The 19,270-nt window shown below is 34.5% G+C and overlaps 1 protein-coding gene and 1 pseudogene across 1 annotated transcript; both read left to right on the top strand.

The window, feature by feature from the left end:
- Window positions 1-3,237: 3,237 nt before the first annotated feature.
- Window positions 3,238-13,248, top strand: LOC100372093 (calcium-activated chloride channel regulator 1-like). Its single transcript, XM_085497475.1, has 11 exons — window positions 3,238-3,408; window positions 5,728-6,022; window positions 7,254-7,537; window positions 7,686-7,931; window positions 8,120-8,344; window positions 8,924-9,220; window positions 9,353-9,589; window positions 9,692-9,968; window positions 10,442-10,612; window positions 11,912-12,136; window positions 12,304-13,248. The coding sequence occupies exons 1-11, from the start codon at window positions 3,238-3,240 to the stop codon at window positions 12,825-12,827; spliced, it is 2,952 nt and encodes a 983-aa protein (XP_085353601.1). The 3' UTR covers window positions 12,828-13,248.
- A 3,030-nt stretch (window positions 13,249-16,278) lies between these two features.
- Window positions 16,279-17,535, top strand: LOC146747849 (calcium-activated chloride channel regulator 1-like; annotated as a pseudogene).
- The last annotated feature ends 1,735 nt before the right edge of the window (window positions 17,536-19,270 follow it).

The raw sequence follows: 19,270 nt of genomic DNA, 5'->3' as shown, positions 1-19,270 counted from the left end.
TAAAGCTTTTAACATTTTAAATAATATGTGTACTCACAGTGGTGTACTGTTGTTATAGTTGTCACTATTTTATCTCACATATGTCATAATCAGGTCACGGCATATAACCATGGAAATTCTAGAAAGTTCATTCGTCATTTGACTGCGAAAAGAAAAGCAACGCAAGCAGCAGTATTGCAATATAGCTCACTGTTTTGCAAACATAATAGCAATATAGATAGTTCAAATGCAACAGTTTGTATGGTAAGCTAATGTCAATATTGTTATTGTGTTAGAAAAAACAGGGAGCTATATTGCAATATTGTTGGTTGGGTTGCTTTTTCGTTCACAGTAAGACAGCCATGATACAAAAGACAAACGTACAGTACGTCACGTTTCGATCAGTATAACGCGAACGTAACTGTCGGGTTTGATTTTTGGCCAAAATACTTAAAATTGAAAGGTCGTTAACTAAGTTTTGCTGACAACACAAGAGTAGCTCAAGAATATAAACTCTCTACTGCAGATTCTTCCTCGTTGCCCTGCATCCAAACTTACGGGTAGAAAAGTCTTATACGTTCGGCAAAAAAGTGACAACTGAGTCTAACTTTAGTAATGCTACAGTTCATACTAAGTTAGCGGTGCTGTATCTGAGACCTATTGCCGAGGTTTCCCGATGTTCAGCAATCGCAGGTTGTATTAAATAAATGCGCCAATTCTAGAGTGCAATATACTAGTAATGTCGATACATCTACCATTAATTCAGTAATGGTATAACTAATACAAAAGTTTTACTTAGTACAATTGATTATGTATAATAATTATTCATCTCAGTAGCGCCCGCAATCAATCAACACAATAAAAATGGGTGTGCTTTGCCATCTCAATTATGACACTTTTAGGAAAATGTTCAGAAGATAAAATTAAAATGCATCATGCATCGAATGAACAATACTAATAATAAAGTTGTCTTTTTGCGAATTAACCTTAACAACAATTGTCTCCCTAGTACGTATATGCAGAACAACGGGTGTAGAAAATTACATACCTAACCTCAATCACGGTGCTTCTAGATATGGTCACACGATGTGTACTTCCCATTTGTTCAGTTACCAGATCACTGTACACAAACAGAACAGACCATTCTGTATTCGGTATTATCAATATGTCAATCACGCACATAAATACGACAAACCCAAACAAACACACACACAAAAATACGGCTACTTATATAACGCATTCAAAATTTGGTAAGAAAGTCGTTTATGACATTGATTCTAAATGATTATTTGATATATGGAAATGTTTACACAAAATACACAGAATACATAGAAGTCAAAACAACTCGGGAGCTATTCCTTGCAGCTGGAAATAGTCGCTGACTGACGTTCTTTCGTACGAGACTAGTGCTAGAGACTGCAAAATAAATATCACATTACATTATTCATTTCAAAGATATACTTGCATAAATTTAAGCTCCCAGAAACTGATAAAATTATGTCCAAACAGGGGAAAAAGAAAATCAGTAGAACATTGAAGGAAATGTATGTGTGTCAGTGAAACAAGCAATGAGTCAAGTATGGTATTGTAGGCGTGAAAAACAAATTGAAATCTATGTTAACCTATTGATTCAGAAAAGGATCGCCATTGCAATATTCAACGAGAATTTGAATCTTGTGTTACACGAACAAATCGGAGAAGAGGATCACTATATATTATAAATTTCACAAGAATGGAAAGTACACACTAAAGGAATATGTTCTCTGAGGCAATCAACCTCACAGAATTCGAAAAAAAACGAATAACGAGATTTACTTATTGACTTTAATAATCTCATTATTTATTTATTTTTAAAAAAAATATCTGTTTTTTATTAATAGTTTGTCATCGGTTATGTTAGTTAATAACACAACTATCTATTAGAGTTGTGTTAATTATAAAAACATTTTTTGTACACTCATTGTATATGTCGTATGGAACCCATATCAACACGACTGTGAGCAAAGCTGCTTTTATCACAATATTAATTTATATAATACAGCATAGACTCAATTGAAAACACAGATTATTTATTTGTTCTTCAATAATTGAAGACAGAAGTAATTATATCAGGCAGGCAGGCAGTCAGAGTTTCGAAGTTGCATTTGTTATTGTTAATTTATAGAAACTAAAGACAACCATACCATGCATTGAAGCAATTCTTCGCCATTTATATCTCCGCACTAAAGATACTCATCTATACAAACAACAAACCCAAAGTTTTTAACATTCAGCTACAGGAATAGTATTCATGTAAGATTTATTGCGTTTGTGCAAACTGATGTTATGATTTCAAGCAAAAATGCTTAAAGTGTGTAATTAGTAAGCAAATTAGCTAATTAAGATATGAACATTAATTACAGTAGTAGTAGAAGTAGCAGACATTCAACTATACAAACAGCATGTATTCACCAAGTTTTAACCCATCTGAGAAAACGTACATTTATCTAATTGATATGCATGATTTTGTACAAGAATCTGACCAGGTCTGGTATTCACGATACTGCAGTCCACCTATTAGCTCCTGAGATATCAGTGGAAAAAGATTTGACACAGACACACATACGAACAGACAACAGAAATATCATAATGGCATTATCCTTCTATTGTACTCCACTAGCAAAAAATAACATTAGTAAATATTAGGCAAATTAGAATTTTTTGGAGCTCGAAATGTTTAGTCATGGAAACATCAATATCTTGTCATTAGGATGGAACAAGTCACAGACGTCGTGAGATTATTTCAATCTACCACTGTTTGCCGCTGCTGTAGTTAAAATTTGAATTTAATATCCCCACTACATGTTTCTATCAGAGTGATTCTATTCTTCACATAGGAGTGCACAGCCAATATACGCACGCAGTAACCTGACATTGCTGGTAAATACAGGGCTCATGAACACCCTCAAATATATTTGCTGAGACGCAATTTGGGTTGCTGTTCTATTTGTTGTACAGGTGGTCTCTTATTTGTTTCTTCTTGTTTGAACTTCTTTGCACCTTAGTAACAGGTCGTATCAGATTTAAAAGTTGTATTTATGACATGCGCAGTGGGGACTGATTGATAAGTTTTATCAAAGTCAAGACTGATTGGTTGTTACTTAGTTTGGTAGTGTAGCAACACTAAACATAAATCGACGATATCAAACGTTATCATATGTACATTTCAGAACATAGTATAACCCGCATGTACAGTGCTCATTCGACTCTCAGCAAGAAATGGATAAGTATAGGTGTTTAGTTGCCACAATTGTTGTAATGCTGTTGTGTATCGACGATATTCAAAGTAGTCGAAATCCAATCAATCTAATAGACAATGGTTATGAGACCATATTGATAGCGATTCATGAAAGTGTGCCAGAGGATCATCGGATTGTGGACAGACTAAAAGTAAGTTATTTTATTTCGAAGTATATTCGTGCTCAGATGGTATTGTATAATAAAGTGATAGTCGCGTCAGTTACGCTATTTTTTTCTAATTCTTATTTATCTAATTATTCATACACATTAGCAAATCAAATTTCTGTCAAGGTGAATAATGCTTTGTGTCATTAAATTATTAAAAGTATTCAGTTAAACTTTCATGTGTGTGTGTGTGTGTGGGGGCAAATCACAACAATAATGTCGTTTTAAGGTTGAGATACATATATAAAGCACTACGAGAAGTCAGGCCATCTCAGCTTGCCGGAAAAATAAAATATAAATATACATTAAGAAACTCTCGCCGATTGAATTCAATTATTTTGAATCACTAGCACGCACTTTGGGTGTTGTCGACGCTACGTGCAATAGTTCGCAATAAACGAAAACCCAAATGTTGCTGATATTTCAAAATTCACATCTTCAAATGTCTGTTCATTGTACTCAATACTCAATATATATCTGTAACTTATTATAACATAGTACAACATTATAACTGTGCATGAGGTTTTTTCTTCTAGATGGAACAAGTGTTGCACAAATTGACGAGTTGTTGTGTATGTGTGTTCACCATGAAAAAGTACATGTTTACAAACATCTATCTACATGTAGAGATGCCAAAAGTAGATACGTAATGATAATGGTGCTTATACTAAAAGTTTCTACAATTTAATACCTACAATGGAATGCCATCTAATCTGTGCAGTAGATAGGAACCACACCCTCATCTCAGTTTTCGAACATCGTAGTCATTGACGACGTCAACAATAGTTTGATGTGAACTTACTGATACATATTTTCATTATTAATAATGAAGGGGGATAACAAACTGAGAATCTCCATAGAATGTATAGTCGAAAATACAGAAATCAGGAAATCTCAAAACCTTGTGTTCGACAATACAACATGTATGCAATAGGTATTGTCGAACACAAGTACACTAAATTATCACATTTTTATCATCTTACCCTATCTAATGTCTCTGCACACATTTATAAAAGACAGATATCGCACAGGTTGAGTTGACCAATATCACTAGGCATAGGACATACAATATCGGATATAGAGACAATAACGCGGCCGTAACCAGGCGAACGTCACGAAGATCGATCGTCAACTCTTATGACCATGATCGACCGTAGTCAAGGAATATTCTAATGTCATATTGTGTCAATCAGATTTAAGATTTAACTGTCTTAATTGACTATGGTCATCTATAGTCATATTCATTGCACTTGGTTGCTAGCCTTGATAGTTCATGGTCGACCACCATGGTCAAACGCGGTCGGATATTTTGCATTTTGCCTGTGAGGAAAGCCTGGCGCACTGAGAGAAAATGTATACGCAACTATGTTCTAAATTTACCCGAAAACATAATAATCAGTTCTTACCGAGCATTATACAAAACACAGTATGTTTTTACATTCACAGAAATTCGCTTTTGATCTCACAAATGGCTATCAAACCCTGCGACAATCATAATATAAGTACAATCTCTGAGATGGAAATACATACCTAACTGTAGATCGTTAGACAAAAACTGAAAATTGTCAAGTCCAAGAACACATACAACACAAATGAAAGACAACAATCGACAAAACAATTCACAAGAGCAAAATAAAAACAATTGACAAGTACATTACACTACTTAGTCAAATTAGAGAAAGATATACAATGATAGTTTTGACGAATTTCTCTTTAAAATATGTACTACATGCCCTGGCATTTCGAGTGTGCTGTGTAATATATACCGAGTAAATCACTCTATATGCCTTGCTGAAATACGTAATGATATTTGGTGACGAGCTGCAGTGATGCAGACGTGACGATCTAAATATCAGATATGAAATATTTGCATGAGATATTGTTATCTTCGTACACCATGTATTAACATTTACCAAAGAATGTGTGACACAGTATACCCATCGGTTAAGAACAATGTATGGTAATCGTACTTATATTGTATTCTTCACCTTTAAGTTATTCTCATCTTGATTAATTTATGTATGTGTGTCTGTGATTTATGATGAGCTGAGAACCGAATACAGAAAGCTAAACACAACAGGACAACCGAGGCCTAAAAGGACGTTCGAAAGAAGAAATACATATTTTTGCACAAATTGTTCATCAATGTTTATAAAAGAATTTGAAACTTTTGAATTGAAATCTAGCAGTGATTGTTAATTGAAGTGTAAACACTCAATGATAGAAAAATTATATTCTTTACATATTATACTAAGGCATCTACCATTACTTCAGAAATAAAACGTGGTACACTTTTATTAATAGGAGATATTTACTGATGCATCCGGATTCGTGTTCCAAGGCACTTTTAATCGCACTTATTATCGAAATGTCACCATTCTCCTACCAAATACATGGAGTGACGAACTAAGAGAAGCGCCAGCAACGACGGAACGATTCGATATTGCTAACGTCATAGTGGACCAACCCAATCCAAACTATGGGGATAATCCTTATACAAAACAAACTAAATCATGCGGAGAGCTGGGCGACTATATCCACCTGACAGAACGTTGGTTAGTGGACGAGGATTATAGTTGGTACTACTGGGGAAATCCAGGTGAGTTTCAAAGAGGTGTGATTATGCCGGTCATTCGTCGTTGTAATATTATTTTAGTCATTACTGACACGTTAAAGTTGTTATTTTGGGATATTGAAATTTTATCAACAAAGAAGATCTATGGTTCCTCCCACTGACTTACCAAAGGACATCGCAAATAAAAGTCGATAAGTGTTCCCCATTTATCATACCACTATCACCATATTTATTAAACACTCTTCTGGTATGTATTGTTGTTGGATATATTCCCCACATTCTACATGCACGGAAAGACATTTATTTCCACATTTCTCTCAAAATACTCGTTTGTGACGAGGTTTCTGTGCATGTGAGTGTTTAACAAGCATACTATTGATTGATGATAGTTTCACTGTGTGATATAAAGAAATTGTGTTCTTTTATCGACTTTATTTGCGATACTATTTGCCGTCGCACGTTACGTTACGTAATTCTATGGGAGGAACCATATCACTAATGAGTCGTTAACATACTAACAAATTTAAGGACACCAAATGTATCAGAAATTACCACAATACCATCACAACGATTGAAGACAAACACTATTATTACTGCAATCCCATGTGAGTTACAAAGAGGTGTGATCTCATGTCTGAATATGGTTGTTATTACTACGAGAGTTAAACAGAGATGTAAATAAATAAGTAAATAAATACACCATTATATTCACTTGTATTATCTTTTATCCTGCTTGGATGAACATCTCAAATATACTAACATAGAATATTACATTTATATGTGTATAGTTGGAATACCATATGTCGTTCGCCTGTAATTATTTACTCAGCCGAGAGTCTCTATTGTTGGGCAATATCTGCTTCGTGGAAAATCTGAGTGGCTCGTATTGATTCGTGCTTTCTACGTGTATAGTTAAACCATTGATGTACTAACGTTAATACGTCCATGCTTAAACTATTTTTGGTGTTGTCCACGATTAGGGCGTTGGTTGGTTAGCGCGTACGCCCCCATCGTCCAGTGCTACGTCGTGAGTTGCCTGTTGCCTGTTATTATGTGATTGTTCCTTTGATTATAATTGTTTGCTACTCGTACGTAGTTTACAGTTAAATGAAAGCAATCCAAACTAAGTGCGGAATTAAAAATGCAAATTGAGTAGAAAGGCCATAACTCGTTATGCAAATGATTATTCACTAACACGCAAACCCCCATGGTGGTCTACAGTGTGTTAAATTTCACTATAAATGTTATTCCACAGGTAAAGTAATTGGACACGAATGGGCCCATCTAAGATGGGGTGTTTTTGACGAATATCCCACAGAAGAATATGAACATTTCTATTATGATGAGAATGGTCACGTGCAACCGAGTAGGTGTTCAGAAGCAGTCACAGGTGTATCGCTAGACATTTATGACGGATACAAAGAATGCAACAAGGATCCATCAAGTGGAGTCTTACCAGATTCAGGATGTAGATTTTTTCCCAAGTTAGAAAACAACGAAGCTACGGGCTCATATATGTATGCAAATTACCTTGATTCGGTAAGTGACATATCATACATTTAGTCATTAACAGCAGGTAACATAATAATTATAGAAATATTTGTAAGTTTTAAGAGCAAGCCAGAGTTCATCTATCAAATCCATACACAATTTCTAATAGTTTTTGTTCTGTTTTTAAATACACCAGGTGTTCACGTATTGTCATAGCAGCGATGATTTGGATCAAATGGCACGGCACAACAGACTTGCTCGAAATAAGCAAAATAAACAATGTTGCTATGACAGTGCTTGGGATGTGATGCTTGATTCAGATGACTTTGCAAAGGAAGCCAATCCCCCACGAGATATATTACCCGATACATTCATTCTTGTTGTACAAGAAGTGGAGTTACGAATTGTATTGGTACTGGATGTATCTGGAAGCATGGACGATGTAAGAACCTTGCTTATCTAGGCAACATTTTAAAATATTTTCGAGTAATTTTTATATATTTTAAAGTTGAAGTCATTATTATTATTATTTGTTTTACTGATTACGTAATACGAAAGTTTAACTTAACTTTAGTGTATCTAGACTAAACATTCAATTACCATTGCGATGCAATTACTATTTATCACCAGAACAATCGACTTGACCTCCTGTTACAAGCGTCTACACGTTATATTGGCTATACAGTTCCCAATGCTACCTGGATTGGAATTGTGGAATTCAGCAATGATGCAACAATACTATCCGAATTGGTGCAGATCGTTGGAGTAGAAACAAGAAAAGAGTTGATCGAGGAACTACCAGATGACGCCAAAGGTGCCACAAGCATCGGGAGTGGTTTGTTAGCTGGTTTATCCGTGCGTATTCATTCTGTAATTTTACAAAACAAAATATTGAATAGTAATTTATTATTTGCGAAATTATGAACAATTACAACAATTTTTTTGTGGAATGTATAAAACATTGTAAGTTAAGTGTATATTGTTTTAATAGTGAAACGTGAAAACATTTCGACACAATAACAAAAAGGTCGATTTATTGTGCACACTGCAGTAGGATTGTCATTGTCAATGCGTTGTTTTATTTTATATTAATGTAATTGTCCACAATTTAACAAGTGAATATGGAATATTAGGTAATATTTGGAAAAAAAACATACTAACACAGGTCCTCAAGTACTAGTATTTCAGTATTGTCTCAGTATTATTAACCACTCTTTTCATGTAACAGTTTTGCTCCCTGTGCCCAAATGATAACTTGTTGTTAGGCTTAGAATTATTCAATTTGTTGTATTGATACTAATGTATTCGAATGCCAGCCGACATTATCATATTAATTATGTTTCATTAATTGTACTTGATTACAACTGCCCATTTCAATGCAACATTTTGTCCAGTGTCTAAGGACTTAACTGTCTCACAACTTTGTAAAAGCAGGTGCTAGAAAGAGGACCGGGTGGCGCTGCTGGCGGAATAATATTTCTTATATCTGACGGAGAAGAAAACACACCGCCTTACATGAAGGACGTAGTAGACTTATTGGTTCAAGAAGAAGTAGTTGTGGACACATTGGCTTTAAGTGACGAAGCTGATGAGGGTTTAGCGAAGTTGTCTGATGCTACTGGGGGTACAGCTTATTGGTATTCAGAGAGTGATGAATCAACTGCGTTACACGATGCATTCACAGATACAATTACTAGTCGTACTAGTACCAGTACTGATACACCAGTACAGGTATTGTAACTGTATTCGTGATTAATCCAACTTTATTTCAACGTTTTCATCACATGTTATCATGTATATTACATATCCAATGCGTTTTCATTCCTACATATAGTCGAATGACTCGTCATATATATTTTACAGTTAGCAAGTTATAAGACTGATGTCGAAGGCAGAGATGGTATATTTAAAGAAGAAATATACATCGACCAATCTATAGGCAGACATACTATTTTCTTTATATTCTGGGAGTTCGGTTCTGATCCTGTTGAAGTTGTTGTCCGTGATCCCAGTGGAAATATTATTGACAACCAGTCTGGCACGTATGTTCAAAACGATGACACAAACACCATTATAATACAAATTGAAGGCATAGCACAGGTGTGTATATTTGTATGTTCTATGATTATTTTTGAACTTGCACATGTGTATACCTGACATATATGTGGAAAGTAAAATGATTCTTCGTTTCTTGTACTTCAGACTGGTGAGTGGGAATATAACATCACCAATCCCGACCGACAAGACCAGACGGTTGAGGTATCAATTGAATCGAAGTCTTCAGATCCTGGTAGTCATCCGTTAAGGTTACAATCAACAGTTGGCAATGATCTAATTACTGAATCTCCACCTCGTGTTATTGTCTATGCTGAAGTTTCTCAAGGTCATCAACCAGTTCTAAATGCAAATGTTGTGGCGACAATAGAGAGACCAAGTCCATATTCCTCTATTTTGTTAGTATTATCTGACAATGGTGCAGGTTAGTTCTGCTCAATCAATCGACATTCAGGCAAAATAGGTGCTCATCTGATCAATTAAAACAATATTTATACAAATTTCATGCTGAATGTTTTTGAATTGATTTACTATGCGTTATCGTGCAAATCGGACAAATATTGTAATACTGATAACAGATAGTGACCGAATTGGAGGTCAATATTCGGTGTTAATGACCAAAGAAGATATTAATAATAATTGACCGATACTGTAATTATATATTTATTAAACTATTACATTAACGCGCTATAAATTGAAGACCGTTTCAGTCACCTTTGCTGTAAACAAATAGCATAACGCAAAAACAAAATCGAGGTCGTTGGTTTTATATTATTGACTCATAGTCAATATTGAGTTTCATAGACCAAAACGTGACCAAGTTCCGACAAATCAAAGTAAGGATCTTGTACACGAGGTATAAAAATAACAATTTGTGTTCATAATCTATGCATCAAGGGAGCGATATTAATAAAGATGATGGTACATACTCTGCATATTTTTTGGATTTCGTGGATGCAACTTGTGAACAAGCATGTCGTTATGGAGTTCAAGTGACGGCAGATGACGAATATGGTAATGCAGTGTTAAGGGTATCAGGAAAGGTTGGAGCCATGCCAATAGACTATGGTAAGCAAGAGTTCAAATTGTATGTGGTGTTACGGGTATCAGGAAAGGTTGGAGCCATGGCTAGCGACTATGGGTAAGCAAGAGTTCAAATTGTATGTGGTGTTAAGGGTGTCAGGAAAGATGGGAGCCATGCTTTAAGACTATTATATGGTAAGTGGAGTTAAGGGTGTCAGAAAAATTTGAAGCCATCCGTAAAAACTATGGTAAGCTCGTGTTCAACTTGGTATGTGGAGATAAGGATGTCAGGAAAGGTTGAAGCGAGAGTCCACATGGTATATGGTGTTAAAGCGCGGCTGCGCATGTGGGACATTTGTATTGATAAACATTGATTTTCTCACAATCCAATGCGCTCTTCAAATGGAAATCACAAGTATGAGGTTTGAACTGGGCGCGATTTGCACTGATTACCGACGGTGACTCTTTCGATACCTTCCAATCACATGAAAATTACCTAATTAAAGCTTGAAAACGTCTCAGTTCGTACTCGTTGTTCTGCGCAACAGTCAAAGTCGCCATCTTTGTTTATATCAGACACATATATCTCGCATGTGCGCAGCGCGAAGACTACCACGCTTTAAGATTGCCAGGGAAAGTTGAAACCATTCCTACAAACCACGGTAAACTAGAGTCCACATGGTATATGGTGTTAAGATTGTCAGGAAAGTTTAAAACATTCCTAAATATTACCGTAAGCTACATGTCCACATGGTATTTGGTGTTAGGTAACGTGAAAGCCATGCCTAAATTCTACAGTAAGCCAGAGTTTATATTGTGTGTGTTTTAAGGGTACTAAGAAAGGCTAGAGCCACGTCTAAAGACTACTGTAAGTTAGAGTTCACATGGTGTGAATTGTCAAGGCTGTCCGGGAAGCCTATAGACTACAGTAAGCTTGAATTTACATGTAATGTGGTATAAAGGGTGTCAAGAGACGTTGGAGCTACAGCCTATGTTACTAATGTGTGGTATGTGGTATTAAGGGTGTCAGCACAGGTTGGAACCATGCCTAAAGAATACAATATGTTATTTTAAGGTATTATAGACGTATTATAGGCTAATATGAGATATAATATGATATAGTATTAGGTTTATCTGTAAAATACTTTTTTTAGATGGAAATACTTTTCGCTGAAAAAACATCTTGGCTATTTGCATGAAGTTTATTGTCACTGATTTGTGTTTCATTTTCACTGATTCATCCCTTCAGTGATAATAAATTCCAAATGAAAATAAAGTAAAACATAACTGTTTAAACATGTTGAAACTGAATCCAATTGTTATTTAACATTGTTTGTCTCTTAGATGTAATTCCAGTGACTGAAGATCCAGTTCCGTTCGGAGAGTTTGGGCGTGTCACATCTGGAGGGTCATTTCAGGTTGACAGTGGAGTGTACATTCCAGGAGATGATGAAGACTTAATCCCTCCAGAGAGAATAACCGATATGGAAAGTCCTGTTTCTAATTATGAAGAACAAACCATAACATTGGTGTGGACATCAGTGGGAGATGATCTTGACCAAGGGACAGGTAAATGAAATGCTTCACTTACAATGAGACAGAGCAGCAATGGAGTCAATTGGTCATCATACAAAAAGATGTTTTTTATGTACAAATGTCAATTCAATTCATGCTCGAATGTATCATAGCAACATATGTAAAATTAATTCTTACATAGTGTATGGTATTATTTTCAGCAAGTTACTATGAAATACGTTATTCTACCTCCTTCGACGAGGTTTTAGACAACTTTGAAGAGGCAAATCTATTGACCAATGATGACCTTATTCAGGGAAATATATCTTCACCTCTGCCTTCTGGTTCAACGGAGACTTACATTGTGTTGATGCCAACCAAAGGAACAGGTACTACGTACTACTTTGCTGTACGCGCCATAGACGATGTTGGTAACCAAGGGGAGTTATCCAATATAGCTCAGAACACGATTGTTCCCATACCAGATGAAGGCTTAGCTGGTTGGGAGATCTTTCTCATCGTCATTGGGTGCTTGTTAGGCGTTGCTATGATACTAATTGTCGTTTTTCTAATTTATTACTACATTGACAAGGAAAGGAAATCCAAGCCGACATCCGACGATGACCAACAACCTGAACATAAATATGTCACAAAGGCTTCATCCGATGATGGCCAACGACTTGAGAATAAATATGCTGTAAATCCTTCATCTGATGCTGAACATAATTATGACAATGCGATATAATTTGATATATGTGATCAACAAATATATCTACAAATATTTCCAATATTTTGTTATATACTTCCAGTATAAACGACAGTCACGGTGGAATAATTATAGCAAACAATTATCTGAATGTATGGTGATTTTTCAATTTGATGCCAAAAAAAGGAAAATCCACGAAAAACATCATACGTCGCATCATTTAAGTGTTATGCAAATTTGTTTGGATTTTGGATTTTTTGAGATTGTAAACACAACACTTAGAGAAATTCATTAACAATTTGATAAAGAATTTAGTTACACAAATCTTGTCTCATGTATTTGTAATATATAATATGCTTTGCCGTGTTTCTAATGTTCTCATTTGGAGGTTTTTATATGTGTGTGTGTTATGTAAGACATTATTTGTATGAATGATACAATATAATACGATGTAAAATTATCACCAGAGTTGTTATCCATTTATTTCTGAGCATTATATGCTGGAACTACCAGAATAATTTTATTAAATCTTTAGATTAAATAGGGGCTATCAACATATTGGTTGTTCTTGAGACACTTCGGTTTATTACAATTGTGACTAGAAATAGAAGGACATGTCATAATAAGATATTGATACTGTTTATACATACTGATACTGATTATAAATGCCGATTCTTTTATCATCAAAGAAAGCTTAGGAAGAACTCCTGTTTACGAGTATTGGATGTTTGAGATAGACATAGAAATATGTGAAAATAAAAATTTCAAGATTAGCTTTTTGAACAAGAACCTGTACGCGGATATAGCTTTGCTCTTCGAGACGCACACAGAGTAAATATACAGTTTGAAGTTGGCAATACTAAACAGAAACTGTGGATTTTGTCAGAACACATACATTTGTATGTAATTATATATTATTATTTCAACCTATGAGCAAATGAGTTATGCAGACAGATAATCCTCGAACACATACATGTCCGAATTGTCATTGCTATATTGAGTGCTTCTTGAGTTATCATTGAAAAACCTTGCAATTGTGAATTATAATGAAAATTAGATATTTAAATAATCACACATTTCGACCAAGGTCCACTCGGATCTAAGGAGTATTGCAAAGCACCTGTGTAGCAAGTTTCAATGAAATTTGTAGAGTGCATTTTGACATAAAACAGCTAGGATTTATGTAAATTAACAAATAAATAAGCGTTGATTTCAACCCAAAACCGATATATTTGGGCAATGAACGAGAACCTAAGCAGTGTTATTGAAATATGGTTACTCTTGAGATATCAGTAGAAAAACATTATATTGGCAACTTATTATGCAAATTAGGTAATTGCTAAGCACAAAATCCCACAAAGAACTCAATCAATCAATCAATCAATCAATCAATCAATCAATCTTGCGCTCGGTTGTAATTGGCATCACTATCCTTGTCCCTTCTAATGTTGTATGTTAAAATTATACAAATATGCAAACACGCAAGTTGAAATCCCATATATGCATGATGTGTCTAATTCTGGTACAAGTACATTCAGATTCAAACTTTAATTGCATCGATATGTTCAATAAAATAAAAGTACAAGTATAACATCTCTACCTTTTTTCAAAAAAATTGGCCAAGCTTAATGGAGAAAACGAAGAATATAGTGTGCTTTCCTCTGAAACATATAATGTATATTAATAAAAACATGATGTAGTATTGATTTCCAATACCGTGTTTTCAACCGAGTTGCATATTGAAATCAACTAGTTATTTATGACGGATAATAAATACTAGTAACCATGTCAGGCACTTAGTATAAGCAGCGATTATACATTTCTACACAGCTGTAGCTTAGACCAACTTATGTGATAGTTCTCTTGATACCACAGAGTAGTCTCCGTGTTGTAATGCTGTCTCTGCAGATTTCTGTTAAATGTTCAAATTATTTTTAAAATAACAAAACAAACTGAATATCATTACAATCTGTGTGAAATTAAGCTGTCAGTGGCACAATTTCGTCGTCTCAGATCATTGCCATTATTAAATCCAATTCGGCAATAGCATGAATGCAATGCAACGCTGATGGTGAATGCTGATACACTAAAATTTGATTATTCCATCTAGACATGAATGTTACAATTTATTGAGTAAGTGGTATACAAATTCACAGAAGGAAACCTGCTACAAAAATAGTACAACAATTGATTTATATCATTTTCCCGTAATTATGTAAATGGTTTTAAATATGTCTTGAAATCGTGCACTTTTATTAGTAAATATATCACATCTGTCAGTAGTTATGTTTTGTGAATTCTTTTCTTTTTGTTGCTGGTCATTTGTGTTGTGTTCTTGGAGTTATTTATTTGATTTTCCATTTGGCAAACAATACTTCCAACCATTTTAAAAGAAATATTTAGATAAATGTATGACACATTTTCATTGTCCAAAATATATGGGATACATTAACTTATATTAAATGTATGTACTATCAATGACATTGACAAATGTTGTCCTATCTATACGGATTCGCCGTCTCTGTAAGCAGATGTAGGCGTTACTTGAACACTAGAATGTTTTATATACGTGATCGATCGTGTTTTGTACCTTTGGTGCTAAATTAGAAAAAATGTACAACGTAGAAACGACAATCATACCGTAGGTTTGTATTTATTAATATATACATATACATGTATGGTGCATGGTCGTTATATACTAGAATGCTTGATGTGAAAAATCAAATGATTCAATTTAATGTATATACTTAAATAAAGTACATACAAGTGAATTCATAATATAGTGTCAAGCACAGTACCAGGGCAGTCATGCCAGTCCGATTAGCAGATTTCCACGTGTCACATACAATTATTCACTGTATATGCGTACTGTACAAGAAAGTAGGTGAACGTTCTGCAGCAGGTTATCAACATTTTACAAATTGAAAACACTCGGTTCGATAAAAAGCATTAAACATAATCATCAAAGCCGGTTTCATAGATTTCTTAGGGATTTCTTTCAGTGTCTAGATGTACGCGAATTTAAAATCTCTGTGAAGCTGGCAATGAAGAAAATCAGTTGAAAAATGACATGCACCTGCCATAGTTAAAAATTGAACATTCCAATTATATGTTTCTATAAGAGTGATTCTAGTCTTCACATAGTGCACAAACAATATTCGCACAGAGAAACCTGGTAAATACAGGGCACCAGATTACACTCAAATATATTTGCCGGGACGCAATTTGGATTGCTGTTTTATTTGTTGTACAGGCGCCCTCGTATTTGTTTCTCATTAAACTTTTTAATCTCGGTAGTCTCAGATTAAAAAAAATAGATTTATGGCATGCGCAGTTTTATCAAAGTCAAGACTGATTGGTTGTTACTTAGTTTGGTAGTGTAGCAACACTAAACATAAATCGACTACTAGTATATCAAACGTTATCATATGTAAATTTCAGAACATAGTATAACCCGCATGTACAGTGCTCATTCGACTCTCAGCAAAAAATGGACAAGTATAGGTGTTTAGTTGCCACAATTGTTGTATTGCTGGTGTGTATCGACGATATTCAAAGTAGTCGAAATCCAATCAGTCTAATAGACAATGGTTATGAGACCATATTGATAGCGATTCATGAAAGTGTGCCAGAGGATCATCGGATTGTGGACAGACTCATAGTAAGCTGAGCAAATGTTATGTAATTGAACGAATGCATTAACTTTCAAGACATGCTTTACTGTCAATCTATTAAAACATTCAGCTCGTGGGCAAATCACAGTAATGTAAGGTACTCATATATGAGCAATGTATACACAGCGCTATCGTAATATACATGTACATGAATACTTTAACAATGTTTCTGCGTTTATGTTTTGATTTATCTGCAAATTAAACACTACTGGTTAAAGATGCAAAAAGTCGAAAAAAATGTAATTGTTATTTAACATTGTTTGTCTCTTTGGTGCAATTCCAGTGACTGAAGATCCAGTTCCGTTCAGAGAGTTTGGGCGTGTCACATCTGGAGGGTTGTTCCAGGTTGACAGTGGAGTGTACATTCCAGGAGATGATGAAGACTTAATCCCTCCAGAATGAATAACCGATATGGAAAGTCCTGTTTCTAATTATGGAGAACAAACCATAACATTGGTATGGACATCTGTGGGAGATGATCTTGACCAAGAGACAGGTAAATGAAATGCTACACTTACAATTGTCAATGAGACAGACCAGTAATGGAGTCAATTGGTCATTATCCAAAAAGATCTTGCACAAATGTCAATTCAACCTATGCTCGAATGTACCATATCAACATATATAAAATTAATTCTTACATAGTGTATAATATTATTTTCAGCAAGTTACTATGAAATACGTTATTCTACTTCCTTCGACGAGGTTTTAGACAACTTTGAAGAGGCAAATCTATTGACCAATGATGACCTTATTCAGGGAAATATATCTTCACCTCTGCCTCCTGGTTCAACGGAGACTTACATTGTGTTGATGCCAACCATTATTCTATCTCCTTCGACGAAGTTTCAAACAACTTTGAAGAGACAAATCTATTCACCAACGCTGACCTTATTCAGGGAAATATATCTTCACTTCTGCCTTCTGGTTCACCAGAGACTTACATTGTGTTGATGCCAACTAAGGGAACTGGTACTCCATACTACTTTGCTGTACGAGCCATAGACATTGTTGGTAACTAAGGGGAGTTATCTGACATCGCTCAAAACACGATTGTTCCCATTCCAAATTAGGGGTTAGCTGGTTGAGAGATCTTCTCATCGTCATTGGGTGCTTGTTAGGTGTTGCCATAATACTAATTGTCGTTTTCCTAATTTATTACCACATTGACAAAAAGAAACAATAAAGAAAAATCAAACCGATCATTCAACATAAATAAATATAATCTAAGGGTTCACCTGATGATGACCAACGTTGAAACGAAAATGCCACTGAAAGTTATGGAAACTGTCCACGCACATTTCCAATATCTTGCTATATATTGTACAGTGGAATAAATTATTTGCACTTATTTCTGAATGTATAGTGTGATTGTTCTCACAGTGTTGACTAATAAGGCAAATTCCTGCAAGACATCATTCAACATTAAAGTTGTCTTGAAAACAAAGAAATATTTGAATATATAGTCACACATCTGAGTGAGCTTCGAAGACCAGGTCATTCATTTCAAACAGAGATAAGCGTTGACCATCAGCTTTAAATATTTGCATATTAACAATTTTAGTTTTGTTTATATTCAGTTTCCATATTGTAAACATAATAATTAGTCAACTAATAAGCTTTCAGATGATAAACAATTTGTTAAGAATTTAAATCTGTCATAGTCTCTGTGTTTCAAAGTGTATTCAGAAAATAAACTAATTCATATAACCCATTTATATGCATTTAATACAGGTTTCTTGTGTAACAGCTGTAATGGGTCTAACATATTTTTTTTTCAATTTGTTTTAGAATCAGAAAATATATTATTCAATATGGAATAAATAGGTAATCTCAAACATGTTTTGTTTGTTGGAAGATACAATTTTATGTCACCACTTGAAATTTGCGAAGTATAAAAATTATTCACTGTATGTTTTATGGTTGAAATGCTGATTTTAATGAAATTTGGTGATATATTCTTTTCTGTGAGTGGAAATGTATAGAAGTTAAAACCAGCAGGCAATTTGACAAATTATATCATTTATAACTTTAAATGTTACATGTATGTGATTTGGATATTTGAACTGATTTTAATTATGAATTACAATTTATGCAAGTGTCCTTATGGAGTGAGTGGGATAATCAAATTTGTCTTATAATAATTATTGTTTCAGTGTGCATATGTATTGCGAATGTTGAATAAATGCTCTGGATGGAAATATTTCATTAATAATTGTCAAGACAGTTCTCAGCAGAGAAATAAGGTCAACTTCACATCGCGGCTTTCATTGATTGCAAAAAAGATGATGCCTCACATACGTTTCGATTAGTTTCAACAAATCAAAAGATAAAATGATTTCATAAAAATAATGACCAGTCTCTTAAAGGGCACCAAAACGTAAAGTAAATCAATGTGCCAATGTTCCTTTCATAATGTCTATCAAAAATTGTACCCAACAAGAAACAAGAAAATAACACCAACATGGCAACCATTTTGAATCAAATTATCAAAACAAACCGACTTGTACGAGTCCATCCCTGAGACATAGACATAGACATAGACATAGTCTTTACCTTGCCGTTTATTCGGTGTTATTTGCTTACTTTACTTCCTATGTCAACAGCAACTATGAGTTTGATGTTCATACCAAGTTTGAATGTAATGTTCAAATTTTTTTTATTAAATTTTTTATTTTTATATGTCTGCGAGTTACTAAATTTTATCAAAATCTAAAAACAACTGAAGCCAACATCCAATCTATTATGTTTTGTCCTTGTCAATTCTTAGATATATCAAATCACAAACTAAAAGGCAGTAACCCACTA

This window comes from Saccoglossus kowalevskii, chromosome 3, assembly GCF_978046115.1.
Source record: "Saccoglossus kowalevskii chromosome 3, keSacKowa6.1, whole genome shotgun sequence".
Classification (NCBI taxonomy): domain Eukaryota; kingdom Metazoa; phylum Hemichordata; class Enteropneusta; family Harrimaniidae; genus Saccoglossus; species Saccoglossus kowalevskii.
This window is presented reverse-complemented; position numbering and strand designations above follow the sequence as displayed.

Excerpts from the sequence above, each read along its gene's own strand:
- LOC100372093 (XM_085497475.1), top strand. The coding sequence starts at position 3,238 with ATGGATAAGTATAGGTGTTTAGTTGCCACAATTGTTGTAATGCTGTTG. Across the intron at positions 8,345-8,923 it reads GTTTGTTAGCTGGTTTATCC|GTGCTAGAAAGAGGACCGGG; the intron begins GTGCGTATTCAT and ends TTGTAAAAGCAG. Across the intron at positions 9,590-9,691 it reads AAATTGAAGGCATAGCACAG|ACTGGTGAGTGGGAATATAA; the intron begins GTGTGTATATTT and ends CTTGTACTTCAG.